We start from the raw sequence: 20,950 nt of genomic DNA, 5'->3' as shown, positions 1-20,950 counted from the left end.
TCACACGCATACACATGCACTTACACCCGCATGCACACACACACTCGCACGCACCCACACGCGCACACACGCAAGCATGCACTCACACACACACACGCACTGTCAGTAAAGGAAGTGCCTTTAGATCTGATCAACTCAAACACTAAATAGTGTGATTACAGTGCAAATATTTTTCATTTCTAGTTTTTATATGGTCACGTGACCTTTGACTCATCTGAGAAACAGTGACAGTCACAGAAACTGACACTGCAGTTTGTATGTACAGCTGATGGGCCTGACCTCTGACCTCTGTGGAGTTTTTCTCAAGATTGTCTCACTTTAATCTTGATCTGGATATTATGAGAATATTGTTGGTTAAATTTATTTCTTTTTTTTTTGGAACAGGGAGGCATTATTGTATTTATTTGCATTAGCAGATATTTATTATATCGTTTATGACCAAGTGCAGAATTGATTTTCAGAACAGCATTGAGCCTGTCGATTGGTCAAGCTGCTTGTTCTTCACGATAGCGACACCTCATTGGTCAAATCCTTTGGCACTTTTTAAATAGAGCACTAAGTATTTCCTGTGCATCAGTATTTCCTTTCTTTCCTAATCTTGGGTCCAGAGCAGCAGATGTTGATTGACACCCAATTGATGATTTTTTTACTTTCTGTGAACTTTGGAAGATTAAAATACTGTCAAAATGGAATATCAAAATGAAACTATTTGTATTTATTTTATATCCCATGATGTGGTTGGTTTTCTACAACCTTATCAAATTCATAAAGGGCAAAAGTCTGATTTGGTGGTTGATTGCCAAATCTTAATTGAAAGTGGTTTTGTGCATCACATTGAGTTTGAAAAGAAAAAAAAGTGTGTAGTTTTCATGCCTTATTAGTTTTTTTGTGTGACAGTTGTGACTTGATCCATTTGGATATGAATTGAATTAAATCTTTATTATTCTTTATTATTTGTTCTCATTTTATTTGGTGCCTCGCAGGCGATATAACACATACAGCTTATTCACATATAAACAGAACAAAAAAAACTAATATCGACAATTATTTAATAAATCAACTGACAGTGGGATGAAGGCTCTCTTAAAAATGTTAAGTTGCTCTGTACTTTATAGCGCTTCCTGATGGCCGTTAATTCATTAAACAAGATCATTGTGAGAGATCATTTACGATAGTGTGAAGTTTTCTTGATTGCCATGTTCATTATTCTACTGTTATTACTGGCGCCTACATTGCCAGACTGCACAAAATTATCATTTTTAACCTTTCCAAATCTTTTTGAACTGCTGTTGGGGAGTGTCAGTGTTTCATCAGATCTCCTTTGTGTTCAGGTTTTGGTCACGTGAGCGCATGTACGTTCAGAGTCTTGTGAAGTTTGATTGTGTCTGTGTTTTCTGAAATCTTTTCTGAAGATGCAGTGGTTTGTGTGTTTTAGCCCCGAAGCGGGGCTTTGGAAGCCACCAGCTGCTAAACAGAATTAATGCAAAAAGCTATGAAAAATTTCTAATGCTGTTTAGTAAATATATTTATTTTAAAATCATTTCAAAAAACAACTGTACAGACAATAAACAATACCACAACAATGCATTTGTGCATAATTAAAAACAATTTGCAAAATGTGAACAAGAATAAAAATAAAAATAATCTGTAGGACGACGCTTGTATGATTCAGTTTCAGTGCTGATTGAACATATTTCAGTGCTTTAGTTCCTGTACAGAAGCAGATGAATCCCACACGCTTCATGTGTCAGATTCTCCAGCAAAGTTCGGATTGGTGAACGCAGGCTGTTAACAGATTGTAAAAAAAAGTTAAAATGCAGAAAAAATGTCTACTCTTTGCTGGCATCAAACATGTTGAACACACATGAAGCAGTTTTCTCTTATTCAGGTTAAAAGCGCACAACATTGCTGGGTCACATTGGGGGGAAATGAGACGATCACAAAACTTACCACATCAATATTCTTGGTTTCGTGTTTGAAGAAGCTGATATCTCCAGGTTTTACGCCCTTCACACTAAAGATGTAGTACATCCCGGCCAGGATCAGCGCTGCGCAGGCGATCGCTCCGATAACGGCCCCCGCAATCAGACCGCCGTCCACTGCATCACAAACAACAGCATCAGTCACAACAGCACATGAACACTAGTGTGTGTCAGTAAAATCAGTTTATAAACTCACTCGGTGACGGGTCAGTTGGGATGACGATCCCATTATCATCGGTCACGTAATCTGAAAAGAAGAACATGCTATTAGAAGCAGGTTCAGACAATGTGGAATCGGTTCTCAGCCAGATCTGGAGTGTTGTGAGTTTGAGATATGAGCTGTCTATCTAAAGGTGTTAGATCCAGAGCTGTCCCCACTGTTCACTCACTAAACATTAACTAATGACCTGGTGCCGGCTCGAGCACTGTTTGAGAGTCAAGCGTGACGGAGTGTGAACCTACACTGCCGGTGTCGACACACGAAGCCTCTCTTCTGCACACAGTTGTTGTCGTTCCACGTGCCGTCGTGATACATCTCCACGCAGTTCTCTTTCCCTACGTCGCCATCGTGAAACGCTTCGTTGGGTTCTCCAGGAGCCCAGTTTGTGAAGCCCAGAGATGTCAGATCCGTCCAGCCCCATCCATCTACAACCACAATCAGCACATGATCAGCAAATCTGATCTGAAATCACACGAAAGGCCTGCAGGCAATGGACGAGGGACAAAGGAATCATCTGCGTACATGAGCGGTCTCTGGTGAGGCCGATCCAGACGTAGTGGTACTTGGTGTAGTTGATGTTCCTGACGAACTCCACCTCGGCTCGACTGTGAATCGAGGCTAATTCGCCTCCGTTCACCTCTTGGCAGATGTGTCTCGCCTCTGGCCACGAGTAACCCACTTTTCCGTTATATGTGAAGTAGCAGTACCGTCCGTATGGCCACCAGCCTGGCAAACACTTCCCGTCTCCAGGAGCCGGCGTCGACGGCGGCTTTTCTGCAGAGAGATTGGAGACAGGCGTTTGTAACTGATATGAAGCGCTTGACGCTTGTCCGTGGCTTGGTCAGCTTTACCTTTAGTGATTTTGCAGATGTAGGGCTTGGTGGCGGTGCAGGCCGTGTCGTTCCAGGTGCCCTGGATGAAGAGCGAGGGAGCATGCATGCTGACGCACCCTTCTCCCTCGTGATCGGTCGGTTCCCCCGGGCCCCAGTGCGTGAAGAACACTGGCCAGCCGTCGGACCATTTGTACGAATCGCTGCCAGCCTGCAGAAGAGGAGCAAGGCTTGAGTTCTGTTTAAAGGTGACATATCATGAAAATCTGACTTTTCCAGGTTGTAAGTGCTATAATCAGGTACCCGGTGCATCTACCAACCAAGGAAACGTGAAAAAGATTAACCCTGTAACTTTGTTTTGGAAAGCCTTTTTCTGCAAGCGTCTGAGAAAACGAGCACTTCTGATTTCGCTCCCTTGGTGATGTGGCAAAGGGATCTCATTATAATATTACCGCCCCTTAATCTGTAAGTTTACACCCACGGCGCCATTATTGTTTTTTCGCAAGCGACAACGGTGTACCAGCTCTAATGCCATGATGAAAGTTTGAGCAAAACTGTTCTGTGTTTGGCTGCACAGACGAGCACAGAACACTGTTTAGAGTCCCAGCCTCAGACGAGACGAGAGAGTAGTGCATTTATTGATTTATTTAATATACATTGCTGCTGCCACACAGATCTAAAATATACATGTGATTTATTTCCCAGCTGTTTACCTTCACAGACATAACCCACTGTTTTTTGTAACTTGCGTGTGTTTTTAACGTAAACTTAGTTTAGTACTCACATGCTGTGACAGCTGCTTTCTGTGCGTGTGCTTCGGATGTGTGCGCTCAGAAAACCGTATATCAGAAGTTTAAACTCATATGGTTTAAAACGCATGATTTCAGCGTGATAAACATGATAATCAGAACCAAAACAGATATTTTTAGCAGGTCCCAGCTGTAATGATGCAGCTCTATTCTGGAAAAGGGGGCGGAGAGCAGCAGCTCATTTGCATTTAAAGAGACAGGTCCGAAAAACAGTGTGTTTCTGATTCCACTCAAAATAGGCATTTTCTAAATGATGTAATAAAGGATCTGTGGGGTATTTTGAGCTGAAACTTCACAAACACATTCTGGGGACACCAGAGACTTATATTACATATTGTAAAAAGGGGCATAATATGTTTCCTTTAACATTAGTTACGCTCATTAAACTGTGAGGAAGTACCAGTCGGCGGAGTCCGATCCAGGCGTCCGTCTCGCCCTGCTGCACAGCTCCAGATATGAAGGCCTGGTCATAGCTCATGTCCACACTGGCCAGGTTCCCTCCCTCCTTCACACAGGCCTGCTGAGCCTCCTCCCAGCTTTTGGGCTCTGAAACCAGCTTATAGCAGCTGCTGTACCAAGTGATGTATCCGGATGGACACGGGGTGCTGGTGGGCGGCGGGACCGGAATGCTGCTCGCTGCGGAAAACGGGTTAGAGTTGGGTTAAACTTCAAGTTATCTCAGAGTTAAGGGTCATCTTTGAAAAGTCAATTCAGGCTGAGAACTCAAGGCCATGACATCAGCGGCAGCGTTTATATAACTACACTTAAAATGAAGACACAAGTGAAGATGTCAGTACATTTCTTCATAGAGCACACCCATCCTCGCTCGTGGTCACAGTTCTCATCGTTCCAGCGGCCCGTGACCAGGTGATTATGGGAGATCGAAGCACAGTGTTCCTGAGAGAAAGACATTAGAGATCAGCATCAGCTCCTCTGCAGGTACCATCAGCTAGCTATATGTTTAAAAAATACTATAAAAAAATACTACATATATATACAATATATATATATGTAAGTACAACATAACAGTAATTTCTCACCTGGTCATCAGCGTTGTTTGGCTCTTTATCGGCCCAGTTTGTGTATAAGACCGGACTGACTCCATCACTCCACACAAACTTCCCTTCATGCAGCCTATCAGATAAACCGATCCAAACGGGGGCAACCAGATCCCTGAGATAACTAGCCACAAAATCTGGAGAGAGGGTCAAAATTTCACACATTGGGACAACATGAACTAGTGTTTCCTGAAGGACAGCGTTTGCAAGTTGCTGAAGGGTTATGGGTTAGACTTTGGATCTGACGTGTCACTGTTGCTGGATATAGATCATTAAATAGATGTAAAAAAACAAAAAAAACAAACAGAAAGCACGCCTAAAAGTGAAATGACCTTACATAAAGTTTGAATGGAGTCCAAAAGAAATTTTCCACAAGTTGATATGATTCTTTAGGGTCTTAATGAAAAGTCTGTAACATAGTTTGGTTCAAATGTCTCAATAGTAGTGTAAAAACATATTTTTTTACCCTGTCAAAAACAGCTCTTTTCAGATCAAGCCGTTTTTGTAGCATTTTCCTTTAAATGTTAATGAGCTCTACTGACTCCGCCCCTCTCTTCCCAGCTGCTCTCAGAGAGAATGTTTACTTTAGCCGCATTCATCGTGAAACTTGCTAATTAGCACATTATTAGGAAAGGCGATTTGCAAAGATTCATTACAAAACATTATACTCACTTCTTCTGTAGATGAGGCTGGATCACGAATGATTCGCGCGAACATAGACGCATTTAGGTAGATCGGTGGAGCATTCCCTTCAGAAACAATGTAATCCACTGCGTCTTCAGTGGCTCAGATGTTGGGAGTAAATGACGCGGAGCTAAGGTAAGACACCAGTCCAGTTTGTGCTGAAACGCTACTGTCAATCAAACTATCGTGGGAGGGGCCTGTCTGTGTGACGTCACTCAGGGGCGGAGCTAAGGTAAGACACCAGTCCAGTCTGTGCTGAAATGCTACTGTCAATCAAACTATCGTGGGAGGGGCCTGTCTGTGTGACGTCACTCAGAGCGGAGCTAAGGTAAGACACCAGTCCAGTTTGTGCTGAAACGCTACTGTCAATCAAACTATCGTGGGAGGGGCCTGTCTGTGTGACGTCACTCAGGGCGGAGATAAGGTAAGACCCCAGTCCAGTTTGTGCAGAAACGCTACTGTCAATCAAACTATCGTGGGAGGGGCCTGTCTGTGTGACATCACACAGACAAGCATCTGAGATCGGCTCGATTTGAGAAAGGGGAAAACATTTAACGAGATTTTAAAAAAAACACCGGGGGGATTTTTATTATTATAGGGTGGTTGTGTACACACACTGCCAACACACATTTCAGTTCAAACAACTTGTAAAAGTGCATGTAGCATCCCATAACCCCTTAAAGACAAGATATAACAACCATATGTTTACCAAGCCATCATAATAAAAAGAGAAATTTCAACATGGGGCTCACTTGCAAACACTGTACTTCAACTTGATTGACAACTCTATTAATTCTCTATTAACAAAGGAGGGGACTGCTGTTATAACTTCTTATGAAGTACCGTTTTCATTCTGATCATCGATGATGGCCAGATCTCCTTTCTGCTCTCTGCACCAATCTCGTGCATAAGTCCAGTTCGCCTTGATCTCAGACTGATGATAGTGGTTTCCTTTAAATATGTAGCATTTGTTGCGGAATTTCATCCAACCTGGAACAATCAAATTTGCAATGTTACTTTAGGAAAAATAAAATCACTGAACCTTTGCCAGATTGCTAAGCCTGACCGATCACTGACTGATTCACGCATGTCGCTTTATATCTGGATTCATGCATGTTGTTTCATGTCAGCCGTACCCTTGGGGCAGTTTCCCTCCCATGATGCCGTTGGAGGAGGTGGCGTGTGGTCGTTTCCTGGATATTTTTTACACACGTAACCAGCATTGGCGAGTCCACAGTTTGCATCATTCCATGAACCTATCGAAAAACAAAACATTCACATTTAAACCACTTTGATCTCTGAATCCTAAAAGCATCACATGTTAGTATAAATAAATAAATACAGCTACTGTTAATAAATGTACAAATAACACAGAATGTGAAGTCTGTTCTGCACATTAAATGGACTATCTATCTGACTTGTGTACTTTTTTAAAAACTAGTCATAGTTAAGCATTGACTGATACACAGTCAATGCATTTGGATTGTGAATTTTTTTCTTGTTCACTTTTTGTTGTACTGGTTTCTGAATGAGTTTATAATTCTTATTTATTATGTGTTATATATTGATATATTGTAATGTTTTGAAAAGCATCCATTAAAAGAAACATGGCAGTGTTATTTTATAACAAGAATATGATGATGGAGATGTGTATTGTTAGGGTTTGATAGTTAGGGATAGTGTAAAGCACAGTGGTTAAAAAAACTAAACAAAAAGAATTTAAGTTATACATTTAGTAAGTTCAGTATTTATAAGGTATGTCAATATGAAGTACAGTAACATGCACATTACTATGAAGGATCCGGATCTAGTGTAAAACAATTATCAGTGCACCTGGATGTCTGTTCATCTGGACACACTGTTCTTCTCCGTTTGCATCATTGGGTTCTCCGGGACCCCAGTGCACATACGTCACCGGAGACAGATCGACCCACCTGAACACAGAAACAGCTCTATAGGACCGACTGTCATGCCAGAGAACATGTTAAAGACATAAATGTGGAAACAAACAATACTAATATTCAAATGTTTTAAGGCTTACAAATACTCTCCTCCTGCAACTCCAAACATTCTCATTCCTATCCAGGCCGCAGCCGCCTGACCGGGGCCCACCTGAAAACATCACATAATCAGACCAGTGCTTTCACAGATCACACACAGCCTTCCGAGGATTCATGTCATTTGTGAAGAATTCAAGAGCTTTCATACCAGGCTGACCACGAAAGACTGCTCAGCTTCATCAGCGATGGACACCAGCTGAGCTTTCTCTTCGTAACACCTCACAAGGGCCATGTGAAAGTCCACAATATCTGTGTCATTATAGTAATAACAGATGCCATTGTTCTTCCTCCAGCCAGGGTTCGATCCGCACTCAGGAGCTGAAGAAAAAAACATTAATAAACAAACACCTCCCATAAATAAACTTATTCTTACCCCACATGCACAAATTGTTTTCTGCGTGTTGTTTTGCTATTTGCTCCAGATTTTGAAAATGAATTTCACTGGTAATAATTGATTCCATTGTTACCTGGTACAGGCGACGGAGGCTCCGGCGGTATAATGGGTTTCTTTCCTTTAGCAATCATGCAGATCCAGTCCTGGTGGGCATCACAGTTCAGGTCGTTCCACCAGGACGTCCCGTTTTCAGTGGTCACCATCTCCACACAGTTTTCTCGGCCATTGTGATTATTGGGTTCACCGTGGCCCCAGTTCGTGTGACTGACCGGCGTCCCGTCGCTCCAGTGGTAACCTTAGAGAAGAGAGGTTAGAAACTGCTCAATCCAACTACAAGCTATTCTCATGGTCAGTGAAAGACCAGCGACCAGACGAACCTCCCTCCACCGGGTTGACGCTCAGTCCGATCCACTTGGTCTTTCCCTTCGAGTAGCTGGACAGGAAAATTTCCTCCTCTGGACTGTGGATGCTGACCAGGTCTGCGCCGCGGGCGAGACAGTCTTCTCTAGCTGCCTGCCAGCTCTTCTTCTGGGCAAAGTCCACTGTGAACAGCTGTGAAAAGCACAAATACAGCAACAAGAAGACAATGAAAAACACAGAACATGTATTTCAGTAATCACCACGCTTACATGTACTCATGAAAATAGCTTATCCTGGGCTTTTGCAGGCAGCAGCACTTTGAAACATCACGTACATGTGAATGGAATGGAACGTCAGATCATGTGAGGCGCTCCCTCTGGCATGATAATCTTAATAATAATCTGCAAAGTTTCTCCTTATGTGTGTGCTGCAACCCGATTTCATAATCGGTTAGTAGTCTGCGCGTCAGCACGTTCTGAACACGTATGTGCATATACCGGTAATATTCATTCTGTGTTCACACACACAGCATCATACCGGTCATTTACTGGTAATGTTACAACTTCCCTTACTGGTTCCCTTACTCTCCACACTCCCACTTACAATGAAAAACTGTACCAATTTTGTCTTTTCATTGTATACAGTTATTTACAGAAGAGCAATATTGGGGTTTAAACAGTGTAGTTTGACAGGGCTAATGTCAGCCATTCGTGTTGTTACAATTACACCTAGTATTTGTGGTGTAGGTTTGAGCTAGAAGACATGATTCTTCCCATTTTTCACTGGAAGGTTGTTCTTCTTTGCTGATATAGACAGAAAGTATTTTTTTTGTTCAATTCAGATTAATTGCCTCTGTTATTCAAGAGTTTTTCTATGATAGACAATGGAGGTATAAAGCAGCATCCTTCAGCTTTTTGAAGCATGTGTATGTGAACAATTAAACTAAAGCTGCTTACTGATGGCAGCGCATGTATGTGCAGGTGCATGTACACGTGAATGCCACTTCCTAACAATAACGAACTTTGTGGTGTGCATGTAAGCGTCAGGGGCGCCGCTAGCAATTTTGGGCCCTACGAAAGAATATGAGGTCGGTGTGAACAGAAATGAACAGGTTTGACTACTTTAGTAATTTCCACGAGTAAATATCATAATGTTTAAGCATTTAATGCTATTCTAGGGAGTCCTTGAGCTAAAAACTCATCACCAAACACTAATGACTTGTACATACATATGGACAAAAGTATTGGGAAACCCCTTCTTTAGAACAGAAAATACACTTCCAAAACTGTGGCAACAAAGATGGAAACATAATTCATGTATTTAAAAATGTTATTTCCAGTTTTGGAAGTGTCTAAAATGATTGTACGCATATGTACAAGTCATTAGTGTTTGGTGACGAGTTTTTAGCTCAAGGTCTGCATTTAAAGTCACAGCAGAGGTGTTCAGCTGGGATTAGGACTTGCCTTATACACAGAGACATTGTTGTGTTAGAATAGAAAAGGGTCCTGTCCAAACTATTGGTATAAAATTAGAAGCACACAATTAATATCATTATATGCTTAAACATGAAGATTTGTACTCATGGAAATTACTAAAGTAGTCAAACCTATTCATTAGAAGGGGGTGTCCCAATACTTTTTGCAATATAGTGTACAAGCCAGCCTAGCTATTCAAAATCTTTGTCTGCAGTTTAATAATATTGACCTATTACTTTTGCTATTGCTTTTGACCATTAGGAATCAGTATTATATAGGCATAGACTTTCTGTACCACACTATTCCGCTGATATGGAATGAGTTTGAATACTTAATCAGTTATATTAATAGAAATGCTTCACTGGGGCAAACGAAAAAAATCCAAAAATCATAAATAGGAGACCCCATAGCAGCATTTCCAGCAGTATCCAACATTTCTCAATCCTGATCTTACTCAGCTAAATGTGACTATTAGCTTAACAGCTGTGTTCCTTGTTTGCTAGCTACCTATGCACATACAGCATACAATGTTAAAAATGTTCTACATTATGAACCTTAACCCAAAAACCTTTAGCTTCATACACTGTAGATAATTGTGACCCTGCCTGTGGAAACTCAGCTAAAATATTTTTTTAAAACAGTGGATGAGTAATTCACTCCTTGATTTGCTTAATAAAAGCCTCCTTTAAGATCGTTTTGACAGACATGTTTATTGTGTATTATTTTCAATGTGTTTATTGCTACGTTTAGTGCGGCAGAATAGAAGCGCAGCCGTAATACGCGTGCAGTGTATCTGGTTGCCTTGACAACCTCACGCGCCTCCTGCTGCTGCTGTATGTAATCAGAGTATGAATTTGTAGATTTTCTATAGCAAAACTAAAATGTGTTTAAAAGTGCGACTGACCAAATCGTCTGGCTCGGTTTGCCCCCCCTCGAACTTGAAGACAGTTTACCATCTGATCTCACTCAGTGACTGTAGGCTATGTAGGACGGGACGAAACCATGTATTGAATGGGGGGAGATAAGCCGTAATTTTGTTTTATTTGTAACTCTTTGGTAGATACATTTATAATTTCTATTACATTACTACTACTACTGTTACTACTAATAAATCAGATCTCTGGGGGCCCCAAAAGTGCGTGGGCCCTATATATATCGTCCTAACTTTCCCCCACTTAGCGGCGCCCCTGATAAGCGTAGTCAGTGGAAGGCACGGCTTAGATCACCCTGTAGCAGTTTCTGAAGTGAGGCTCTCCGCCCCAGTCGCTCTCGCACCCGGTCACCGGAGGCAGCGTCGGAGCTCGAGTCGGTGGAGAGATGCCGTTACGAGGAGCTTCACACACAAACGGGAATGATTCTTCACACTGTTTGTTATTCCAGAATCCTGCCAGCGGGCTGGTCGACATCGTGACACAGGATCCAGCAAGGTTATCTAGAAATACAGTGAAATCTGATTTGGTTCATGAACGATGATGTCATTTGTCCAGCAGTTCTAAACAGCACTCCGGTGTAACGTCTAGGACAGAAGGCTCTGCGGTGTGAACTGTTGAATTACTTGGCTCGTTGCGGCCCCAGTTGGTGTAGGTTATTAAAGCGTCGTTGTCCCAGTAATAGTCGACACCCGCCACCCCTCCTCTCGCCCGCAGCCCGATCCACCAGTCGCCGGAGTACCGACTCATCAGAGCTGTGAAGTGAGCCTGTTCGTACCTGCAGACGGCGACAGCAGCTGAGTGACTGGAGCTAAACGAGCACAGAAGCAGTTTATGACTGTTAACAGGAACACAAGAGGGTTAGACACTCACAGGTCCAAGATATGCAGCAGAGTGCTGCTCCGACTCTCACAGAACGCTTTGGCTTCCTCACGACTTCTAGCAGCTTCTTCAAACCAATAGCAAGAGTACTCAAAAACATCCCAGCCCTGCAGAGCACACACACACACACAGACACACACACAGACACACACACACACACACACACGCACACACGCACACGCACACGCACACGCACACGCACACACACACACACACACACAGACACACACACACACACACACACACACACACAGACACACACACACACACACAGACACACAGACGCACACACAGACACACACACACACACACAGACACACACACGGTTAGCGTGAGGGGGTCAGGGTCACTGATGGCCCTCCATGAAAGAGCATGACTGACCTGAGGACAGCCATAGATGGTGGGCTGGACGGAGGGCAGAGGATAGTGACCCTTGGGCATCTTACAGATGTAGGTGTTTAACTCTGAGCAGGTGACGTCGTTCCATCGGCCCGTCTGAGATACAAAGCATTGAGATGACATTCATGCTCCTGCGTTTAGTTTTGCATCTGTCAGTAAATGCAGTACCTCGTGGTACATCTCCACACAGTCCTCATTGAAGCCCAGGTGGTTGTTGGGTTCCCCGGGAGCCCAGTATGTGAACGTGACCTCATGATGATCCGACCACGAGAACAAACCTGAGAAGCCCAGATCATTCAGACCGATCCACACGTCACTGGTGGCTGTTTGATGGGACAAAGAGGAAATGTTGGAAGAAGAGCACATATAACCGTCATGTGTGTGGAGTCTTTACACACACATACACACACAATGCAATTCATCGACTGGTCGCTAGAGTCTGGCTCCAAAAGCGAGTCAATCCCATAGACCCCCCATTCCCCCCCCCCGTTTAAATGCCCAACTTTACAACAGAAAAAAATATGTTTACAGCCTGGTATAAAAAGTGGTTTTGGCCTATATAGCTAACAATTGTGGGGGGAGGAGGGGGGGGGGATTTTTTATAACTCATCCGTTTAAATTACATTAAGACTTAAAGTTCTGCATAATTAAGGGCGTGGCCACTTGAGTGACAGGCAGACAGGTGACAAGATGGTGATGGCCGGCTCCGCCCACTTTGGGCTTCAAAAATGCTCGTCAGAAACCTGCAGGTGACGTCACAGACACTACGTCCATGTTTTTATACAGTCTATGGTTAAAACCTTCCCTCTTATTTCATCTCAATGCCGCACAAATTCGATCAAAGCCATGTGACACGAGCACATGGGAAAGGAAGCGGATGAAAAGGATATAACTGTGATTTCATTCATGATTCGTGTTTATTTGCACCTAAACCAGCTAGTAAATGCACACACGTACCCTGGTACAGGTAACTCTCCAGCCAGCTCTGCTCTGTCATGGACCGGATCGACACCAGATCGGCTCCCAGCTGCCTGCAGGCCGTTCTTGCACTGTGCCACGTCTTCTTCTCCTCAAACGGCTTATAGCAGAACTCTCCAAACTCATACCAGTCTGGACCAGAACACCTGAGCTCTGAAGAGACACGTCATTCAGACCAAGCAGCTTTTGCAATGAAGTAATGATGCTGTGACGAGTAAGAAAATTGTGTCTCACCTCCATCAGTAAAGTGGTACGACACAGAGTAGAGCCCATCAAACCTGCGACACATCACAGCGTATTTCACTCTAAAGCCGACTCTTTAACAAGCAGGTATCTCAGAGAAGACTGGAGGCTTACTGTCTAGATACGATGCCATTTCTGGTGGATCCGCTGTAAAAGTTCTGACCCTCAGCTTTGAGAAGAGTGCAGTCTCCTCCAATGTCATTGAGAACCACTCCAGCGTGAATCGCAGCGGCACAGATATTAGAGTCCTGAAACAAATGACAGTCATGAATCATGAGGAAAAAAATGCATGGTTGATGCTCATACTAGTTTGAAGTGGTCGGGTTATAATCGATTATACTCGTACCCCACGATACATGTCTGTCCCGTACACAGAATACGGCTCCCTGGCACAACCAGCAGGACAGTGAACCCTGAAACAAACAGGAACCCAAAGCAAAATGCTTTTAAATGCGACATAAACCCCAAAAAATCGTTTCCATAACATGGGTAACATATATATGGCACAACTGCAGGATTTCCAGTCAGAACATTTAGGCGAGTGGTTGTTAATCCACAGCACCTTCTGTTTGTCCAGGTTTATCGCTTTGATTATTTGAATCAATGTGTTAAATAATGGAGACATTCAAGGTGTTCAGCGCTGGATGACGAACCACTGCCACTGACAGTACATTAAGTTAACCAGGGTTTCAGATATTCAAGACTCGATAATTACGTCATTCTGTCTACGGAGTGGTCCAGGTTGGGTTTTGCACTGCAAGTCACAGCGTCTGAAAAAAGAGGAAACAGATTGGTTTAATTTACACTGAGAACAGACTGGGATAAATTATAGTTCTATTTCAGTTTTAAAGATGATTCATCTTCTGAATCAAGCTTCGTTTGAGCTCACAGTCCGGTAAGCAGCCCAAAATGTCCAGTCGCAGCCCTGCTTGACCGTTCCACTCCAGCGGCAGAACCCGAACATACTGCGCTGAGATCGGCGTCCCCAACAAACGCGTCTCTGGACTCGTCCTGTCCACAGAACCTGGATACTCCTGTGACAGAACCACCATCAGAACCTCCCGAGCTCATATCTGATCCTCTCACAGACAGAGGCTCCTCACAAGCTCTTGTGAGGTTTTCTTTCATTAAATCAACTCCAAACATCTATTAGTAGTGTGTGTGTGTGTGTGTGTGTGTGTGTACCCCTCCGTCGCTGCTGTAGTCTTTCCAGGACAGGCCGTCTGTGCTGGTCTGGATCTTAAACTTAGTGACCCAGTGATCTGAAGATGGGCAGCCCTGAATGACGACCCCTGTGATCTTCTTCAGCTGACCCACATTCACCTGAATCCAGGAGTTTGCTGAAACACAGTTTTTTGGTATTCTTCAAATACCTGAAGCAATATTATGGGTGATTTTGTGGTTCATTCAAATATTAAGGAGACAGACCAGAGGTGGAGGGCATCCAGCACGAGTTCCCTTTCAGTCGAGCTTTATCTGGTCCTTTTCCACTGAGAGACGATGATGCCGAGAGCATTGAATTAGTGATGTTTCCGTCCTCCACACCCAGCCCTCTCACACACACTGGAAACAACACACACACTCATCAGGGAATGTGTAACATACTGAATACGGTAACATTTACTGACCCTATTGTGTGTGGTTTTGTATAAGAAGTTCTTCCTCCTCTCTTTAGCCAGAGCTTAATCTCGAGCACTGCTATGATTTTCCAAACACATCTTGTCATACAAGCCTTTTTCCCCCAGAGCCTTTCATCATTCATTTCATTCATATTCATGTTCTCAGTAAAAGTGTCCCTCACCGTTCTGCTCGCAGCTGAAGACCACCTCCAGGTATTTGGAGACGGTGGGGCAGGGATCAGAGTCAGTGCGAGCGAACAGGAAACAGAACTCTCTGTTATCACAGTTCTTCCTAGCCAAAGCCAGCGTGCCCTCAACAGTGCACACACCTGCAAGGTTCGTTCAGTCCATCAGAGATCCTGCATGAACACTTCAAACGCTCTCATTTACACTCTCAACGCTGTGATTTACCAGAGGCTCCGTCTCCATACGGACAGATCTTGTCACTGTGGCGCCCGTAAAAAGCTGACTGGATGTTGATGACGCTGTTCTGGGGGCAGTGAAGGACCAAGCTGGAGTCCTGACATGCGTATGTTGTGTAGAAACCTAGAGTACAACACAAGAACAAACTCAGCAAGGCTCAAGAGATTCATGGCACACGAGAAACAGAAGCCAAACGTACCATCATGCGGCGGAGGAGGCTCGGGTGTGTTCCCTGAAAAAGCGAAAAGGTGTATTTTCTAAACATTAATACTTCAGTCAGTATTATTTCTGAGAGAATGAAAGGGGCAGCAGAACGTACCGCGACGCTTGCAGATATATCCTCTCTTGTTCTCACAGTTATCGTCGTTCCACGTTCCAGAGTTGATTAAAATGGACAGGCAGTCTTCATTATAATAATCATCAGGGTTTCCTTTAGCAATAAATGAGAGGCGCAGATTATATTCTCCATTAAACTTCATTTTGACTCATTTAATAAAAAGCTTAAAGGGTGCTTTATCGTCTCAAATCTTTTCACAGCTTCACCTGAAGCCCAGTTTATATAGCGGAACGGAGAGCCGTCTGTCCACATCCAGCCTCCCTCGGTGATGGAGTCATGCGCTCCCATCCACAGAGAAACTCCCGTGGGAACCGACTGGATTTGAGCTGCGAATGAACAAGAGTTATGTGAGCATAAGTGGATCTGGAACACCTTGAGAGTCTGTTGAGTAACTGGATACTAACCTTGGATGAAACCTTGTTCAAACGGCTCAGTGATGCTGACGAGATCTCCACCCTGATTCACACAATCCGCACGAGCGTCGGCCCACTTCCTCATGGACAGAGTAATAAACAGGTAGCAGTAATCATTAAACGGGTCCGCAACCCAGGAGCCGCACTTCTCATTCCAGCCTGAAAGAAGCAAACGAAATCAGTTCAAGAGCTCAGGCACAGACACGCAGAACGATCAGACGCTTACAGTCCGATACACAGAGACAGATATGTACCGTAAGACTGAGAAACGAACACAAATGTGTGAATGTCTCAGTGTTTGGTGTGTAGAGAGAGTCAGTAACAAATCTGTACCTGGACCAGATGTTGGGGGAGGCGGTGGCCCTTGACCTTTTCCTGGAAAAATAAAATCAATATCAGTATCTCAAAATCACACCAATGGAAAGAATGTATTTGATGGCTTTAAAGTTGGTCAATAAATACTAGTGTAACTAACCGGTGTAACTCACTAAAACAATGCTCTGATCATTGTGCGCAATCAATAAAACAATTAAAAGACTGATCAAACAGGAACACCTCAGATTGTTCCCACCTTTCTGGCAGATAAAGGGGTAAGTGGATGAGCAGGGCAGGTCGTTGAGTTTTCCTGTGTCCTGGTGCTCGGTCCCTCGAATGTGAACACAGTCTTCATTATTCTGCCAGTTATCTGGCTGGTTCGTCTCCCAGGGCTGGAAGTCCTACAGAAGCCAGAGAGAACAGACAAAGCTCCTCACACGCTTGACATGGAACGAAATAAAGCTTTAAATAACTGGATGCGGAACTGCCAAAATATTGTTCATCAGCCGAAGCTTTCTCACTTTGTGCGATCAAATGTATGTTTAATGTCTGATCACTTACTGCTTGAGTTCCATCGCTCCACACAAATGTTCCTTCTCTGTTGATGTCATTGAGACCCACCCATGAAGATCTGCTCATGTGTGCTGTGAGATCAGAGCAAAAACAAAGCGTCATGTACAGCGACGCTTGAACGCTTGGGAATTTTTTGTATTTCTTTATCAATTTGACCTACTTTGTAGCCCTTCAGTATTTTTAACTAGATAGCAAGAACCCAATGAAACAAACTACCCAAAAGCATTGTAATACATTATTTTTTCAAATGTTTTGTGAGCAAAATTATCTTTGATGAAGAACCGGTCTTCTATCGCACCTGTCAGAAAGCTGACGGCTTCTTGGTTGTGGATGCTGACCAGGTGTCCGTTCTGAGCCACACAGTAATTTTCTGCATCTTGCCAGTTCTTGACTGTTTCAGTCTCAAAGTGATAGCAGTGTTCACCGAAGAGCAGATAGCCTTCATCACAGTGTGAGTCTGCAGAAAAACATTCAGTGAACCATAGCAAAAACACAACCCTGACACGTCTACCATGATATTAATTCAACTACTTTTGACATTCTGTTTGTCTGTACAGACCAATGTGGAAAAACCCTGGCAGACAGGACGAATGAAAATGCAAAATCACTCTCTGAAAGTAGACGGCTTCTTCCTATGCTATTCACTGTTGCTTTGCAAATTAGCCTGTACATGAGCGCCAACAAGTCATAGTTTTATGTAACAGCTCTGGCCATGTGACCAAAAGCGTGAATCCTATTGGTTGGCTAGTTTTCTTTTCAGTGTGACGGGAAAGAGATTAGAACCCTTCTCTGTAAAACCGATGTCATGTGAAAGTTTGTGTCATTCAGAAAACAAGCATTAACAGCTGTTCATTCAGATCAAATGACAGAGTGGGACTTTCTGTAGTTTCACCTGGAGCCGCTGTGGGCTTCACATTCTGTCCTCCAGGCATCTTGCAAATATATCCCAGGTTTTTAAAGCAGTTCGTGGTTTCCCATTTTCCAGCATAGTTTCCTATTACAAGAAAACAAACAAACAGATTCAGAACAGATTTTTCAAGGAAATCTTTTAAAGCTGACATTGTGTGTCTCTCTGCACTGAGTAACTCAACCGAGAATCTTACCGGTGTAAATCTGACCGCAGTCCCACAGGTTTGCTGAGTTCTGAGGGAAATTTGGGCTCCAGTTTGAAAACTCCACTGCAGTTTTGTCCACCCACCTAAATGTGCCATCTTGGTCCAAATCTGTGTTATAATTCAGAAAGACAACACCGAGATGAGTGATGGAACCCATTGGACTGTTCACATTCAGATAACTGATGCAGATCATAGTAATTCTGGTCAGAGACCATCTTATGAACATTATGAACAGCAGCTACACTATTCATCCTCCATCTGCTTTTCTGTTTCTAACTAGAGATTATGCCAGCTCCAGATCGGATCTAGCCTCTTACCAAGATTTGAGATGACGCCAGTCCCTGCGAGGACTTAGGACTGAACATGTGACATTAACTAACTGCATGATTTTATAATTTTAGCACTGAACATTACTTTGACAGGCACCTCTGATAACAGATCACTCTTAACTGTAATGTAGAAACAATGTGTATTGTGAAAAGTGCTATACAAATAAATGTGAATCGAAATTTCTTGCCTTTTAGGGGCAGACGTTTGGCTAAAATACACACTCTGTAACCCGCTGTTTAAGTCACTGAACTGAAGTTCACTTTTAAAACTTTTTCTCCAATAGGAGCATTCAAAGAACTTCATTTTGATGAAGATTATGGTCAATTTTACAAGGGTAAAATGTTATATTGTATGCATCGCTCACCTGAAATGCCAATCCACAGATCAGGTATATCTACCTGGTGAAAATCAGGCAACTGTGCGTTAATGAAGAACTGCTCCTCTTCACTAGAGATTAAAACAAACATGGAATATGAGTATGAATGTGACCCGTTACAATCCAAACAAATCTCCCTAAGCTTCAGTGCTCATTCTCACGTTTTGATGGTCACTAGGTTTGCACTCATGTCAAAGCACTTGGTCTGAGCCAGATACCAGCTGGTCAGGAGATTCTGGTTACTGACCACCCAATAACAGTTTCCTGAGAAACTCAACCATCCAGAAGGACAAACGGCTGGAGCGACAGAAACAGAAGAGCATATCACTGAACCGAAAACAACTGAAACGCACAATTATAATGATTAAATGCATATATAACATTAACAACAGAATCATGCGCAAAATATTGCATCAGTGCACAAATACAAAATTAATTACAGAGCGATAATGTTTGGATCTTACTATTCAAAGCTTTCTTGCACATGTAAGGTCGCTCATAACGACAGACGTGTGCTCTCCATTTCCCATAATCCTCTCCTGATTCTTTGATCATAGCAGTACACACACCGTTGGCTTTGTCACTGGGTTCAACAGTGAGAGTTTGAGTTATTATCACGCAGGTCAACACTTAAATGCTTCATTTTATTTTAGTGAAAAACACATTCTTTGTGTCACAGTTTTGAGAAGAGCAGAGTAAGAAAACTAACCAGGTACTATAACTAGTTTAGCAGTTGTCTTACGTGAGATCAGGCTGTCCTGCCGGCCAGTTTGTGTATGTGGACGTACTTGCATCAGACCAGGAGAAAGTCGTGGCATTTGGTTGTATTTGACAGGATAAAGTTGTGCATTTCTGTGAAAATAAGGGAAGTGAATACAGACAACATGCAATAGAAATATAACAGCAATGCAACTGTTTGAGCTGTGATTATTTAACATGTGATAAAATGTGGTAGTCTATTTAGATTTGTAAAAATTAAATGAAAAATAATTGGTCATGCACTGTACTGTCTTTGTTGTTTAAGAAATGATTCAACAGATTTCATTGAGGTGCATGTTGTGTATTAAATCAAGTGGTCCAGGGTTGATTTTACACAGACAGCGATGATTCTCACCATTGTGGAAAAGCCAATCCAGAGGTCAAAGGCGGACGCGTCCAGACGGCTTGTGACATACTGCTCCTCTTCAGAAGATGTGATTGACACCAGGTCTCCTCCGTCTCGGACACAGTCGCTGCGAGCCGCCACCCAGCTCTTCCGGACGCCTGCCCTTCGCTTGTAGCAGTTAGAGCCGAAGGCCTGCCAGCCGTTCACAGAGTCACAGACCGGAGCTGGGTTCGCTGGAGAGACAGAGGACAATATGTCTCACACACACACACACACACACACACACACACACACACGGGTGATATATGGAGTCAATAATAAGTAAATTATACGTACGGTTTGATCGTTTACAGATGTACTGCCGTCTGGCTGAGCAGGTTTCATCGTTCCATCTGCCTTCATTAGCTCCCAGAACCTGTCCACAATCCTCATTATCTGCCCAGTTGTCCGGCTGACCCTCCTTCCAATACCTGCAATTCACAGGATCAGAGTGTGCTCCTCACACCGAACTTTATACTTTATGACTACACTAGATTATTTTGATTAATCTCAGCATATTAATTTTCCTACACACTCTTATTCTCATACCCTTGACTTAATCTGCTCTGTTGGCATTGACAATGTTTGTGTCAAGGGTCTCGAAGATGGCATATCTGACCATAAACTCATTGACTTTAGTTTTCCTCTCCCCTTTACAAAATCTAAAATTAAATCTACAATATCCTAGCGAAACATGAAAAACATAAGCACTGCAAATTTCTCTAATGCTATTGCTGCCTCCTCTTTGTCTCTCTCTGTTAATCTCTCGTCCCGGTGAGATTCTCTCATTATATAATGAAGCTGCATCTAATGTCTTGGAGGCTCTGGCCCCGTTAAAGACCAGAACTGTCCCCTTAGCTCACTCTTGCCCTTGGTTCACTCCGGAGCTCAGATTAATGAAAGTATGAAAGCTAAGGGTAGACGTCTTGAGCGACTGTATACTGGTCTTCTCATTCATGCTACCTTTTACTCAGAGTTTATGTTGCAATATAAAAAAGCACT

At 43.1% G+C, this 20,950-nt stretch overlaps 1 protein-coding gene and 1 long non-coding RNA gene across 2 annotated transcripts; both read right to left on the bottom strand.

Annotated features, from left to right (window-relative positions):
• Positions 1–38: 38 nt before the first annotated feature.
• LOC107574307 (macrophage mannose receptor 1) lies at positions 39–18,845 on the bottom strand. The gene is made up of 42 exons (XM_016260751.1): positions 18,793–18,845; positions 18,087–18,206; positions 17,876–17,977; positions 17,282–17,440; positions 16,972–17,054; positions 16,667–16,811; positions 16,429–16,470; positions 16,087–16,254; positions 15,889–16,008; positions 15,665–15,775; positions 15,545–15,577; positions 15,334–15,468; positions 15,105–15,251; positions 14,732–14,866; positions 14,489–14,643; positions 14,193–14,337; positions 14,019–14,073; positions 13,650–13,716; positions 13,418–13,551; positions 13,295–13,338; positions 13,040–13,213; positions 12,251–12,405; positions 12,065–12,178; positions 11,675–11,790; positions 11,428–11,579; positions 11,099–11,304; positions 8,415–8,589; positions 8,111–8,332; positions 7,792–7,961; positions 7,625–7,695; positions 7,417–7,517; positions 6,720–6,839; positions 6,427–6,573; positions 4,882–5,036; positions 4,639–4,738; positions 4,242–4,477; positions 3,054–3,243; positions 2,725–2,976; positions 2,445–2,627; positions 2,179–2,229; positions 1,951–2,099; positions 39–1,785 (listed from the first exon to the last, which is right to left on the bottom strand). The coding sequence occupies exons 3-42, from the start codon at positions 17,913–17,915 to the stop codon at positions 1,741–1,743; spliced, it is 5,202 nt and encodes a 1,733-aa protein (XP_016116237.1). The 5' UTR covers positions 17,916–17,977; positions 18,087–18,206; positions 18,793–18,845; the 3' UTR covers positions 39–1,740.
• Positions 18,846–19,274: 429 nt separating this feature from the next.
• On the bottom strand, positions 19,275–20,182 carry LOC107574305 (uncharacterized). The gene is made up of 3 exons (XR_001607652.1): positions 19,919–20,182; positions 19,547–19,656; positions 19,275–19,387 (listed from the first exon to the last, which is right to left on the bottom strand). It is a non-coding gene; the product is annotated as an uncharacterized lncRNA (long non-coding RNA).
• Positions 20,183–20,950: the final 768 nt, after the last annotated feature.

This window comes from Sinocyclocheilus grahami, unplaced genomic scaffold (genome assembly GCF_001515645.1).
Source record: "Sinocyclocheilus grahami isolate Dianchi unplaced genomic scaffold, SAMN03320097.WGS_v1.1 scaffold2177.1, whole genome shotgun sequence".
Lineage (NCBI taxonomy): Eukaryota > Metazoa > Chordata > Actinopteri > Cypriniformes > Cyprinidae > Sinocyclocheilus > Sinocyclocheilus grahami.
This window is presented reverse-complemented; position numbering and strand designations above follow the sequence as displayed.